General features: G+C 32.3%; 1 protein-coding gene across 1 annotated transcript in view; it reads left to right on the forward strand.

The window, feature by feature from the left end:
* Nucleotides 1–15513, forward strand: part of LOC129221883 (calpain-7-like) — a 73107-nt gene that overhangs the window by 25473 nt on the left and 32121 nt on the right. Inside the window, 3 exon segments of the mRNA XM_054856252.1 lie at nt 271–364; nt 2847–2993; nt 11574–11801. Of these exon segments, the coding sequence (XP_054712227.1) occupies nt 271–364; nt 2847–2993; nt 11574–11801 (469 nt within the window).

Here is a 15513-nt window from a genome sequence, read left to right on the forward strand (position 1 = left end):
GGGCCATTTTCAATGAATAAAAGAAATTGAAGTGCAGCTTAATTTTTCTTAAATTGTTCTATGTGTAGTCTACAAAATATATGCAGCATTTTTCACTGTAATATTCTTTAAACTTAATGCACACAGACAAAAATAAAAGATATGTTTTTATAATTATTTCTTTTATTTTGGAAGATATTTTTTTACATATTAAATTATGTTAGAAATTGTATCTATTTTTTTACTATTTGTTAATAATGAACTAAAAGCACTATCTTTTGCTTTTATCAGAAACATTTACCCACAAAATAAAGCTGGAGAGCCTGTTTATAATCCTTGTGGAAAATATATGTTTAAAATTCACATAAATGGAGTTAGAAGAAAGGTGGGTTACTATCTTTGGTTTCTTTTTTCATTCTACAATTCATAGTTCCTACAACAGTATTTTATATCTAGAGTTAGATTTTATATTTTATACCTATATTGTCTATAGAGACTTTAAAATTGTTTTTAATTTATGAAGGAAGCTTTTGTTGCTTTCGCTAATAATGAAAAGAATTGCCTACATTGTTTTAAAATTTCTTTCATGCAATTTGTTCTCCTTAGTCGGAACTTTGCCAAAACTATAGGTGAATACCAATCAGTCAACTTGATATTTATTTTTAAAAACACATCAATACAATTAAGTATTACTGTCATACAAAAACTATGTACAGAAATCTCTCGCTTATATGCGACCTCTGTTATACGCGTTTTTACTTATGCATGTTTTTTCACTGGCTAGGAAAACAATGTTAACTCTTGTTCATTTATACGTGAAACCTAGTTTGCAACTTTCACTTATGCGCAATAAATTTTTTTCAAGTTTTAGTTGAATTGCATATTTATACTTTGCTTTTTGGAAGATTTTTACCCTACTTGTTCTGTCTCTTGGAATCACACGCCTTTATTCCATTGTTCGGATTCTTCCCCGAACGCGTTCGTTTTTGCACAAGTGTGCAATAGGGGGGTGGAATTTGTCTTGTGGACAGCGAGAAGGGAGAATAGGTTCCATACGAAAAGGTGGACAATCGTGGTCAAGCGGTAAGCACTGACCTAACCTATTGAAGATCTTTTGCATCCTCGTAAGACTATAACTCTGATCACGCGATATTTTTTAGATTTTGGGGAGTTCGCTTACGTACTGTGCAGTGCATAAAATATGACAAAACGTGCAACTTCAGATTTTACATTTTTATTAAATTACAATTCATAAACGGAAATTATTCATTCATATATACGGAAAATATTCATTCATATGTGCTTATTTATTCATTAGTATTAGCAGTGTACTATTAGTAATACTGTAACTGATGTTAACTTATTGCATTTAAGCTTTTTTTTGGGCTTAAAACTTATGCACAAATCTCATTTGTGTGCGAAAATTTCGCTGTCCCCTTGGATTGCGCGTAAGGGAGAGGTCACTGTATTTTTTACCTCACTTAGTGATGAATCTTTTAAGTGCTACAAAATATTAGTTGAGGGCAAAGTTAAGCTTCATTTTTTTTAGTAGAATTATATTTTGATGAACATTTAGGTATACAAAATCAACATAAGGATACCTGTTGATACCCAACAACTCGAATGTTGTTGCTAGCAACTAGTCATTTTAATATTAAGTACGCCATCCTATTTCAGTATAATCTTTCACTATAGCTCCTTTTTATTAAAATGAGATGTTTGCAGAAACAGCCAGATCTTGTACTATCGGTCTGCCAAGTTTGAATGCACACTTTGCTTCATTTGATATAATGAGAATTTTTTTCAAACTGTTGTAGGGGAATGTGAGGCAAAGTGAAATAGCAAGACAAAGTGAAATGGTTAAATATTTACTCTGCTTTTAGCATCTATTTTGTAATATTTTAACTATAAAGTAACACATGTAGTGTATTCCAGTCAGGAAAAGAATGCCTCTGAAAATCAAACAATATGATAATACACGCAATTGAAAAAACAATAATACTTATATTGTAATATTTTGTTGTAAGTCGAAAATTATTTTCGTTATTATTAAATGACTAAATCCTTGTTATTAACATTTAAAACATTGAGACTTAAAAATATTCAATTCAGTATTTATTTGTTTAATATTAAGCTTATTTCTATTTTAATAAATTTGCACAATCAGTCAAGTGCATGCAGGGTAAAATGAGAGTTTCATTTACTTGTTCAATGTTTTATCAAATCACTTGCACATTCATTTATTAATTATTTCATTTACATTTCTTCATTTAATAATTAGCATATTTAATCATTTATTCACTTATTTTCTTATCCATTCACTAATTTGTTCGCTGATTTTTTTTCTCATTTATTAAACTTATTTATTTGTTTATTGTTTTATTTACTTTTCATTTATTTTTTTGCTTACTCATTTCTTTGATCAAAACAATCTTTAATGATCAAATAAAATTTTTTTTGTTAGAAAGATCTTTTAATTTTCACTTTGCCCCATGAAAAAAGGAGTGAAAATTTTCCACCTTTTTTGGAGGTACAAATTTACTGCCAAAAATAAAAAATAATGTTTCGAAGCAAGTTTTAGGAAAATATATTGTTTTTTTTTATGTACCGTAATTTTCAGAACAAATTTTTAAGTTGTTTGTTTTGAAAAAAGAAAATTACCTTAACTGTATCTCTTTGCCCTGCATTCCCTTACTTATGAATCAAAATGCTTTGTCAACATTTTTTTGAACAAAAATACTTTTTTTTTTGTAAAATGCTGTAATTTTCTTTACAAATTTCATGCTTATAAATTATAATTCATTTTAAATGTTTTTATCTCAGTAAAATTTAAGTCAGTGTTTAATAATTTTGTATATGTATTACAGGTTATTATTGATGATTACCTACCTGCAGGATCTCATGGTGAGCTATTGTGTTCCTATTCCAACAACCGAAATGAATTTTGGATTTCTTTGTTGGAAAAGGCCTACATGAAGATAATGGGTGGTTATGACTTTCCAGGATCTAATTCAGTAACTAAAATACATTACTACATCAAATTTTTAGAGAAATTTGAATGCTTTAATTTTCCAATTTAGTCAGAAACATTAAATATTTTAATCTAATGAAATATACTGTACAAAAAGAAATCCATGCAGGTTATGTAGAGCAGTGCTTCTCAACCTTTTTTACTTTGCGGCACACTTAAGAAATTTCTAGATCAACGAGGCACACTGAACTTAATTTCGCAATGGTAATATATAAATGTTTTTATCATTAACTCGTAAAAAGACGGGGGGGGGGGGGGTCATATGAATAAAACAATTATAACTAACGTAGTGTTTTAAAATTTATTTATAAAGTAGAAATATTTTGAATGTATTGAGGTTGATAACGAACAACAAAACTACCTATATCTGAATTTACAGCTTCATCAAAGCATTTCTGTCAAACATGTCATTAAAGTGCACACTGCAGTTAAACGATTTATGCAATAATGTTTCAAGAAAAAAGCAAGCTAGAAATTAAAACCAAGCACCTAACTTCCGTTTGACATTAATGAGACACTTGAGCCTACCTTGAGGAGCAAAGACGTTTGATGTTCGTGTAGCTCTTTCCAGCATAGAGCCGAAGGTCTTGATCCAGGCTCTTTGGAGATGATCTCTTGCTGGTTTTTTTTTGTAAATGTGAGGGCTGAGAAGCTGAGTTCGCAAATATATGTAGTTGAAAATTGTAGTAGCACATCAATAGCAAGACAAGATATGGTGAAATATTAATTTTTAACCAGCAACGAAAATTCGTCTAGATTAGACGATTCCTTCGCTCAGCTTAAGTTTAAGAGTGCAGTCGCTCTTGAGGACCATAAATTCTTCTCGCGCCTTCAAAGAAAAGTCTTAAACTGATGCATATACAGATGAAGAGAATTGATCGCAAATCCATTTGTGCTGTTCTATGTCAGTATTCTTGAAATAGTGCTTAAATTTTTTCTGAAGTATGGCTAAAAGCTCTGCCACCACATTCAACAGCTTTTCTTCCATGCCATTTCCTTCACATACCATGTTGAACCGTTTAAACATGTCCAATGAGCAGTGGCGTATATATGTTTTTTTATTTTGGAGGGGGCCCATATAACCTAGATTAACTCCCCCCCCCTTTTTAGAGGGGGGAGCAACAGTGCTCAGATCTTCTCCTTTTTTTCGAGATGGAGAAAGGACTTCATTCTGTCATCCAGTGACGCAACCAGCAAATAGTGTTAGGAGAGCACTCTTAAAAAATTCTTGCTTCTGGTGGTAGTGGGTAGACGGTGGTCTGGGGTATTCCTCCGGAAATTTTTTGAATTGTAGCCCAAACAACGTAGTTTTAGACGGTTTTTGGTAATGCTACAGGGAGGAAAATTTCGGGGGTGGGGGCCTTCTGCGGAAAATTTTAGAAATTGCATTCTTAAAAACTCCATTTTAGGCTATATTTGTGGACGTTAGTGTAATGAAAGGAATGGGAGTTTTTGAAAGTTGCCATCGATTGATTTAAAAAAAAAAAAAAAAAAGAGCGAAATCCATCACCCTTCCGCCCAACTTTTCGAAATTGAAGTTCTAAAACGCACTTTCAAACAAACTTCATTGATGTTACGGGCAGGACGGTTCTGGGATTCTCCCCAAAAACTTTGGAAATTCAAGTCCTAAAAAACGAAGTTTTAAAAAGATATTCAGTGATACTAAATGGAGGGATTTATAAACGCTCTCCAACTTAAATTTTTCGAACCTAGCTTTTTTCATTTTCAGATTTCATACGGGAGCAGTCGGACCCTTGTCCCAAATTTTTTTGTTATTGAAGTCTTAAAAGCACGACTGTGGACCATTTTGGTAACGTTATGGGTTTGGCCATTTTTCAAAATTGAAGCTCCATAAAAGCAATCTTAAATGATTTTCGATGCTTTCAGAAGGCAAGGCGTTTGGTATTGTCCCCTGAAAAAATTTCGACACTGAAGCCCTGAAAACGAAGTTTGAGAAGCTCTTTGATGGTTCAAGTGGGTGGAGGGGGCTTGCAAAGTGTAGCATTTTAAAGTCTTTCTTATTTTTAGACTGACTAGGAACAACAATAATAATAATAATAAAATAGGGCGGGGTTAGGGGATGAAAGGAATAGGAAGTGATGGACGAAAGAACCTGATCAATAGTCAGAAACTTTTGAATCTTTGGAGGCAATCTTTGGAAAGGAAGACTTCGAGAATACTCCTCTGAAAGGTAAAATGCAATTTCAGATCATCTTTGGAGACGTTTAGAAGTGAGGAGAGGTTTTTAGGGATCTTCATCCAAAACTTTTCAAAACTGAAATCTTAAAGGCACAATTTCAGACTATTTTTGGTAGTAACCTTAGTGAAGGAGTGTTGGTTCGGGAACCTTCTTATAGAAATGTTTTGAAATTGATGTCTGAAAAACGCCTAAATACATGCGTCTTTAAGACATCAATTTCTTTTATTACTATAACCGAACAACTAAAACTTATTTTAAATTTCTTGCAGGGGACAAGAGTTAAGGAGAGAAACATTTTGAAGACCCTTCTTTTCAGACAGACTAGGAAGAAAAAAAAAGGGGGGAGGGGTGAAAGAAAGGGAAACTTAATTTGTTAAGCAATAAGCAGCAACTGTTTGAAAAAAAAACTTTAAATATTTCTTTTTGAAAGAATTGAGATTTTTTCCCCAACATTATTTGCTTTTCTTTTTGTTCTAATCACTTCGCTTTCCCAAGACACGTTCATTTTCTTGAGTAAGGGGTACGGATGTCCTGACGTCTAATATATATTGTTGTTTCCATGGTCACTTCGCGGTGTTTTTTTTTTGTAGCTAAAAGTTTGGAAATTATTTGTGAGCAACTACAACCAAAAATAACTACATTTAATTTTTTAAAAAATCCAGATTTTGGAGGGGGCCCGGGCCCCCTCAGCCCCTTCCTTATATACGCCCTTGCCAATGAGCCACGATCTACTTCTTCTCTCCACAGCTGAATTTTTTATTTGAACCCGTTTAGCTTGTCCATACACGTAACCCAATTTCTCTCCTTGTCCTTGCATTTTCCGATTCAATTCGTTAAGGTGTTCAAAATATCAGCCATGTACGCTAGTTTTACCAGCCAATATTTGTCTTGCAACAAACTGGCGTTTCGTTTTTAAAATCAAAAACTTTCGTACCTCGTCCCTCAATTCGAAAGTTCTTGATAGTACTTTACCGCATGAAAGCCAGGCGAATCTCTGTATGAAGAAGTAGGGGAGTGGTGATCTGCCCCCAGTTCTTCACAAAGTATACGGAGAAAAGACGAGAACTAAGCGGTTTCGATTTTATGAAATTCACGATTTTCACGACTTCAGCAAAAGCTGACTTCAGCTCATGGGCGGCTTTATGGGGGGGCAGAGGGGGGGCAATGCCCCCCCAGTTTTGGGAGAACTTTATGTAATAATAACACATTTTCCAAAAATAAAAAAATCATTTTTTTTTTCTTTTTTGATTAGTTTAGAAGAGCATGGGTAGATTTATTGGGGGGGGGGCATAAGGGCAATACCCCGCAGTTTTGAGAGGACTTTATATAGTAACAACACATCTTCCAAAATCTTAAAACAAAAAAATCATGACTTTTTCCTTTTTTGATAGTTCAGTGAAAATAAAGAGAATAGCGAATGTTCTTTTCTGACGGGAGAAAAGAAAAGGGGGAAAAAAAAACGAACATCAAATACAAATAGTGCAGCTGTCACTGGGGTGCTGAAAATGTGTCTAAATTCACTATTTTGGACTGAAAATCATTTGGGCAAGTGTATGAAAATATAGGCTAAACAAGCTCTACATTAAGCTGCAACACTCAATGATAATTGACAATTATTTTAACAAATTAGAACCTAAAAAAAAGAGAGGACCCCCCCCCCCCATTCGTGCTAAAAGAACGATCTACTCATTATGATTTGTGTCCACATTTAAAGCATATTTCTGCAATGTGCATAATATTTATGTTCTTGGTAGATTAATTGGCTTTTTGAGAGATTCTTAAAAATAGTCCCCCCCCCCCACACTTTTTTAGAGAGAGAGAGAGAAATTAAATTCTAACACAAATTGAATAAATTTCAGTTATCTGAGTATTCTGATTAATTGTATCTTTTTACTTAGAGGGAAATTACAATGTTACTTTTTAAATACTGTTTAAAAATTAAGGTAAGTCATAATCATCTAAGTCTAAGTGAGTCAGTCCTTGTCATTATTGAAATCTAAATAATTGAGTCATCAAAAGTTTTGTAAAATTTGTAAAATTTTATAAAAATCTATAAAAACCCTAACAAAGATTGGTAAAATCGTAAAAATCCTTTAATTGTGAAAACTGAGGAATTTTTGTAAAAATTACAAGAAAATCAAGCAAAAATCTGCAGGTAAGAGTGAATTACAAACAGGGTTGAATTTGCCTATAAGATAAACAAGCTATTGCTTAGGGCCCATGCTTTGAAGTGGGTCCCTAACTCCCAAAAAAAATTGCATGATTCGTTCCTTGAAAAATGAAAATTGGTTGAAAAAACTAATTTCATTTTCAAGTGCTTGAAAACTTTGAATATTTGGAAACTTGTGGCTACAAACCTTAAATTTTAAAATTTCTAACAAATGGTAGAGGGAGAGGAATGCCAAAATTTGTCAAATTCAGCTCCTTGCCACATCCTGCATTAAAAATGTAAAAATCATGGTTTTCGCGTTTTGTAACATATTATTCGAAATAAATTTTTGTGACTCACATGTTTCATATCTTGCTATATATTTAATCCTTAATGCAGTATTTTGGAAATTCTTTAGCATTGATTGCTTTTATCTTACTTCTACTGCATATTGTTAATCTGTTTAGCCCGAAAAAAAATATCATACACTACCTCTATTCCTTTTGGTTTTCTGCACTACTTATAATTAAAAAAAGGTTGTTGTAATAAGAAATCTATAGTTTATTTTTTCTTTCAAACTTAAAATGGCTGTTTCTTACAAAGTTTGAACAATACTCTACAACTGTATAATCTAGTTATCACTTTCTATGTCTGTCCCATTAACCTATATAAGGCTTCAAAATGCAGAATTTTATATCCATTTTACAAAATTTCCTCCGGGGGAGAAACCCCGGGACCCCTAAAATTAGAAATATTCTATTTCTCACTTAAAAGGGAGCCCTGTGTCACTCACTTGATATTAGCCCCCCTCTTTTAAGGTCAATTCAAAAAGGACAACATGAAAACACACATTAATAAAAACAACACACAAAAAGTAAAGCATAGACAAAAACAGGGGGGTAAGGGGGGGGGCTATATAAAAATGTTGCTCAAAAAAAAATTCCTGCCCCCCCAGGAACTCAGTCCTAAATCCGCCTATGCTTCAGCTCATTTGGTAAGTTCTTTGCCATGAGAGCTTCAGGATGGAGGAAACAGTATCTGGTTTTAATTTCTAGTTTGCTAAGTCTCAGAACCGCGCTTTGATAAACTACGATAAAATGAAATTAATATCGGAACTGGAAATGAGGAAAACAAAAGTTAAAGCTGGGGCTAAAATTGTGGGTGGGAGGGCACGATCCCTGCCTGCGGGAGGGGGCAATACTACCATTTGTGAAAGATTTAGAAAAAATTCTGTATAATTAGTTGATTTCGTGGAAATTAGAATCCGTTTTCAAAAACTGAAATTAATAGGATCACAAGATATTTAAAAGAGGTGCAGCAGCAAATCCCGCCTCTCCCCTTCTTGGGTATGTCTTATTGCACATGATCGACAGGGTGAATTGAGAAGTTACAGAACGATACAAACGCTATTCGGTCGTATTTTTAAAATAAAATGCATCAAGGTTGTTTTTTTTTATATATAACTACCACGGAAAATACCACGGCACACTGGGTTCCTTGTCGCGGCACACCAGTGTGTTGTGGCACACCGGTTGCAAAGCCCTGATGTATAGTATGGTGAATATCTAATCAACATTTATTTTTTCTGCATTCGGAGGCTTTAGATTTGAAAAAAATGATGGTATTGTCAGTCCTGCTTAATCGGGTAACGGATAAACGAATATTATATGAATAAAACCTCCTAGAACCGAATATTTTCCCATAGACACAGTGTTATAGATCCCGCTAAATCAAATATTTTCCCCGGATAATCGAATAATATTGATGAGCTTTCACAAATATTTTTGCTGAAAATTTTTTTGAATAAATTAAATTCAAACAATTATTGACATAAAATTATTAAGTAATATTTTTCTGTGACAAGGAGCAGAAAAACAACATTCATATTCCATAAAAACATTTCTAATGTTCTATCCAATTTCTTTTGTCTTTGCCATTACAAAAAAAAAGATAAAGCATTCAATAAATAAATAACACAAAGAAATATACACATTTTGAACAATAATAAATTGATTTAAAAATGCAAAACACGGTAGACGAGGAGGGGAAAATGGGAATCACAAAAGTGTTCCCAAAAGCCCTTAAGCAAGCAATCCACTATTATGGAATTTTTCAAACATGAATGTACTAAAAAAAAAGATACCAAAACAGATTTCATACATGAAATACACCGCAAGCTCAGTCGAATCCAGCCGAAGACTGCAGTTTCGTGCTTATTAGCGCTCATCAGCCTGGCATAAGAGTGACTGAGCTTCAGATGGAAAACCTCTTAAGGAGTCCAAGAGTGCCCAACAAACAGGTAGTTAATACAGAATTAGCACAGACCAGACGAGTGACTGAAGCAATGGTGCAGTTCAACTCGAATATTGAAGGCAAGGCAGGTATATTCAGTAAGTTACCTCCCTATAGCCAGGGCGAAGGCAGAAATACATGAAATACACCGCCATCTCAGTCAATTCCAGCTGATGACTGCAGTTTTGTGCTTATTAGCACTCATCAACCCTGCATAGGAGTGACTGAGCTGGAGGTGGAAAACCTCTTAAGGAAGCCAAAAGTGCAGAACAAACAGGTAGCCAGTACAGAATTAGCACAGACCAGAGGAGTGACCGAAGCAATGGTTCAGTTCAACTCGAATATTGAAGGCAAGGCAGGTATATTCAGTAAGTTACCTCCCTATGGCCAGGGCGAAGGCAGAAATACATGAAATACACTGCCAGCTCAGTCAAATCCTGCCGAGGACTGCAGTTTCGTGCTTATTACCACTCATCCGCCCGGCATAGACCGAGTTGTAGGTGGAAAACCTCTTAAGGAAGCCAAGAGTGCCAAACTAGTAGCTAATACAGAATCTGTGCTAATTGTAAGTTACTTTTTATAATTTTCATACGTACTTGTAATATACATACTAATAATTAAACTATTTTGTTCTTAATCTTATTTCAAAAACCTTTTGCTAATAACATTAATTATTTCCATTGTATAGCTATTGATTTATTATTATTACGTTTTAAGACAAATGCTGTCGATTTAAAAGGGTAAAGAAAATTTCTTTGCTTAATCTAATACCATGCTTAATGAAATAAAATTTTTTGGAACCTACGATATTCAATTAAGCAGGGCCGACAGTATTTAATTATTTCATAAGTTTCTCTTGAATTGCATGCCAGACAAATGCAGATTTTAGTTTACTATTTTAAGAAAGGAAGAGATAAGTTAAAACTTTGATCAAATTGAGTAAAATTATCAGATAAGCACTGATCAATTCTTGAGTCTTTAAACTTTTTTTTTAAATCAAAGGATTCTTTTCAAACCTGCACAAAACCTGAATTTTGATTTAAAAGTGTTAAAAACTATTTTAAATTAGTAGTAATGTGCTTTTTATCTAGGACTTTAAACAAGGGACGCAGCTGATTGGTGATGAACAATGGAGTTGACAGATTATTTTACATTTTAATGGAACTTTTAGTCCAATTGAATGACTTTTTAAATTAGTTTTACCTGACTTTTAATTTAATTTTCCTTAGTTCTTATGGAATAACATATTTATTCTGCGAATTTTTTACATTTTCAGGAAACTTTTAGTATGGCAAAGATTTTTGAAAAATTGCTACAGCCACATTACTATAATGTTTCCAGATTTTAGCTTGAGCTTTTTAAAATTTCTGCCATGTTTGTAAAAAAAAGAAGCATAAAAAATGAAACCAGGCCATCCAGCTAAAGTCAGTAATTCTTAACATTTGTTTTCTTTTGTTATATTTTTGTTTTATTTAAAAAAAAATCTATTTACAAATAAAATTTTCATTCTTAGAATAAATTTTATAATATTTTTATAGTACAACAGTTCTATTCCTAGTAAGAAATTTTCTTAGTCAAATCTCTCATTGCTTGATTTTTTCAAGGAAATCATTTCTGCTGATATCAACTTTAATAAAATCAGTTTTCATCCAATAAAAAAAATCTTGAATTTTTCTGTAAAAACCTTTATTTGTTAGAGATTCAACAAATTATTTCTCATTACTTACATCACCCTCCTTCAAATAATGTTTCATTTATTTACGAAACACATCAGTTAGTTTATTACAAAAGAAATATAATGAGATTATTTAAGGGTGGTTGTGGCAAAATCTTTCATTTCAGTGTAAATTAATTTTGAAATGCATGATGCAGGATTTTTTTCTTCTTTATTTGATTTATAAGTTTAAGTATTTTCATTGTAGAATATTGATCTACATGCCCTTACTGGTTGGATACCTGAACGTATATCAATTGACACATCAGACCCCACATTTGCTAAAGACAAGATATTCAATATGCTTCTAACTAAACACAACAAAGGTGATGTATTGATAACTGTGGCAACTGGTGTAATGGGTCAAGCTGAAGCTGACAGGGCTGGACTTGTACCCACTCATGCTTATGCTTTGCTTGACATTAAAGAAGTACTAGTAAGTAAATGGATTATATTCACAACTTTTTATCTCTTCAAATGCTACTGTACACCTATTTTTATTGTTGTTTCCCTCTCAGTATTTGCACACAATCTTCATGCATTTGCATATATTCTTCATCAAATACAGAATTATTTAATTCATTACACTTCATCAATATTATCCTTTCCATTTTTTGCCTGGATGAGAGAATCTCCTTAAAATAATTAAGGTTACAGTTAAAAGTTTTGAATTCTATAAGCAGATATATGGGAAATTTTCTTGGGGGTAACTTAAAAAAGTGGTATTTTTAAGTCTCAAACTAGTACTGATATTTACCAAAATGTATCAAGCTTTGAATTTTACTCTTAAGTTTTGATGTCGGTTTTAAAATTTATACATTGCTAAAGCAAATTTTGAAGCCAGCAACATTTATTTCATTGGAAAACTGGCTGACTAGAAACAGGGCCGGATTTAGCTTTTCAATCGCTCTGTGAATTTTCTCTCTGTTATTTCTCTTTTTCTTTCTGTTTTCAATCGCAAAAGTGAAAAAATTGCGCCCCTTTTAAACTGCTTGTTTGAAGGACCCCCCCCCCCCCCGCCAGTTCAATAAATAAATACATGCTCTTAATTACATTTTTTAGTAAATGCACAAAATGTGTCAAAGTAACTTGGTAATTGATGTAACTATAAATAATAATTTTCAAAACAGTTAACAGATTTGATTCTAGTGATTTCAAAAATAGCTAAACACAGGGGCGGCATTTCAGCATTTCATTTGGGGGGTCGAGTTTCTTAAATAGGTATTACCACAGTGCGGTCCTAAACGCAAATTAGCTAACAGGAAGTAGTCATAAAATCGGTTTAATATGAAAAAAAATTAGTGTTTAGAAACTATTAAAAATTTTGATTAACTTTCTAATAAGTTATCATACAAAACATCTCGATACTAAAGTTTTTATACCTTTTGGAAAAGTTTTAATGTATGATTTTTGAAATTCGGAAGAACAGGGAATCGTGTTACTAATCAGTGCCCAGTGTCGTGCTGTTTTGCCAGTACAGCTAAATAGAAAAGATGGTGAAAAAGCTCATGCCTTTTAGCATATATGTCTTCGCTTGAATTTTTTGCCCATTATGCTTCGAAAATAATTCTCTAACCTCCTGAGAGATTAAAAAAAATCTCTCTCCACTGGCTGAGCTGAGAGGAATAGTTAAAAAATAATTGAAGTAACAAAGTTATTTATGGGTCATTCCATAGTGACTAACGTAACATTCGCAGCAGATTTTCAAACTCTTTTTTATTACACCGGGAGTAAAAATAAATGTGTTTTGGTTTAATATGCAGATTTAAAATGTACAAGGTGACTATTTTACATTTCTTTCAAGAATTTGAAGCAAAATAAGCGCTGGCAGGTGTTTTTTCACCAAAAAAGGCATCGTGACTAACGTAACATTTTTGCAACCCTGAGAAACAATGCTTATGTTACGAAGCAAATTTTTCTGAAACCTACGCAGGCATTTAAAACTGGCCGATATATTTGTAAGAGGTAAACAATCTATTTTTAAAATGTACTAAGAATTTATTACAGATGAAGCTTTTTTGGCCGTTAATGGTACTTTTACGAAAAACTGTGTGTGACTAACGTAACCATCGAATAACAAGCAATGAATGCATATAAAAAACCTTTTGTAATTAATCTTTTGCTCTTATATTACTTTTACACTTTTTAGGAAACTTCTTTGGGTTGCATTATGGTTCTTTTTTTCTTTTTTTCTATATTAGTGTAAGAAATTGAATGGAAGGATTCAGTTCAATTAACTCAATTTGAATGTGCAAAAAAAAAAAAAAAAATAAACAAATAAAAAAAACTGCTTTTACAAACTGAATAACATTATTTTGGGCTAATTAAATCTTAAATATCTCTCTTTTAAAAAATTAACTTTATGCAAGTTGATAGTTTCATCGAATTCTTATATTCTGCAGATATACTAGTTATCGACATAAGAAACTCCTAGTACTTTTCAATGGCATATTAATTTTAATAGTTTACTGAATCATCGAACGAATAGTGTTGTGCATCCTTTTGAAATAAAATGTAATATTGAAAAAAAAAATCGAACGTTTTTTCAGAATGCATTTTAATTCCAGATATCACCGGAAATGCTTGAATTTCTAAATGATCATTCTTGCATTTTCTGAAATATATGGCAGCAGCGCTTATTATCACTGTATCATGTAACATCTTCAAATGTTTTCCAACGAGCAGTCATTACTTCATTTTAATAGGTGGAGATGTATTTTCTAAAAAATAGAGACGTTCTCTTTTGTTAAGACTATTTCTATTATCTTAATTTTTAAGCTTGGATTCTTGTGTTGAATGCACATTTAGCAAAGTACTCATTTTGATTTACTCAGATTTTTTTAAAAAAATTCTTTAAATTGGAAGTATCTTTTTAAAGACTTTTAAAAAGTATTTTTCTAAGTAAACAGCAGATCTACAATGTAATATTACTGATATTTTTCGCCCATTAAAGTTTTAATCAATATAGAATGCCTACATATTCAAAACTGTTCATGAAAATGTACATTAAATTAAATAAGATTTACATATTAGCAGTCATTTTTAAAATGTTACGTTAGTCACATGCAAACTGTTATGTTAGTCGCAGCTCAAATGTTACGTTAGTCACACTAATTATTTTATATCTACTAATACTAAAATAAATTTTTTGCACTTTTTAAGTAAATATGACACTGATGTAAGAAAATAAAAAGTGCTGTTTGGTTCAACCATCTGGTTTTGTTTTATAGAAAATAGTACATTTTCGTGACTAACGTAACGTAAATATTTTCAGCGAAATAACCAAACTAATTAAAATACTTATGTTATAATGTATGCAAAAAGAACAGTCAATTTTATTGGGCCAACATCTAATAATTTAGAATAAACATAGTTCTTTTAAAAATTTGCAAAAATGTTTACATTACACAAGAAAACGTAGACGCATGTTTTTTGCACATGCTAAGACTTTTCTACAACCTCGCACGTTTAGAGCCAGAAGAAAAACACCAAAAGAAATTTTTGCAAACTGTTACTGAATTTATATACTAGAAAGTATGTTGAATGAAATGATAGGTCACAATTAAGGCTTTGTGGAAAAAAAATTTCTGAGGTTGAGGTTGACATTTCTATGGAATGACCCTTATGAAAACATTTTTTACATCTAGCTCTTAAAACCACCCAGGCAACTTCGAAAATTGTAAGGGGCTTAATTTTTCATCATTGAATAAACTAGTCTCTTTGGCGCTCTCAGCTTCAAGGAGATGTCATCTGCCTCCAGCTCTGATATTCACTATTCCAGAATGATGAGTCCATAACAAGGACCAAACTGCAGTCTCTGGATGCGATAACCGGTCTGTCGGTATGTGCTTGTAATTTTTCTTGCCTTATGCTAAAAATTGAATACTCATAATTGAAACATTTTTTTTTTTCGTCTTCAAAATCTAATCCAGATAATATAGAGCCAACCATACAGAAAAATAATTATCATCAAATCTTGTGTTAATTTCATTCGAAACTGAATCTATTACTCCATACAAAATATTAAAAAATCAATGTTTGACTTGACATCATCATGTGGATTTTTTTTTTTTTTTTCACCTTTTTAAAATTGGCTCGGAGGAAGAATTTTTTTGAAAAGTTTCACGCTTGGTTGAAATATATATTTA

The sequence above is a fragment of the Uloborus diversus genome, chromosome 5 (assembly GCF_026930045.1).
Source record: "Uloborus diversus isolate 005 chromosome 5, Udiv.v.3.1, whole genome shotgun sequence".
In the NCBI taxonomy this organism is placed as follows: domain Eukaryota; kingdom Metazoa; phylum Arthropoda; class Arachnida; order Araneae; family Uloboridae; genus Uloborus; species Uloborus diversus.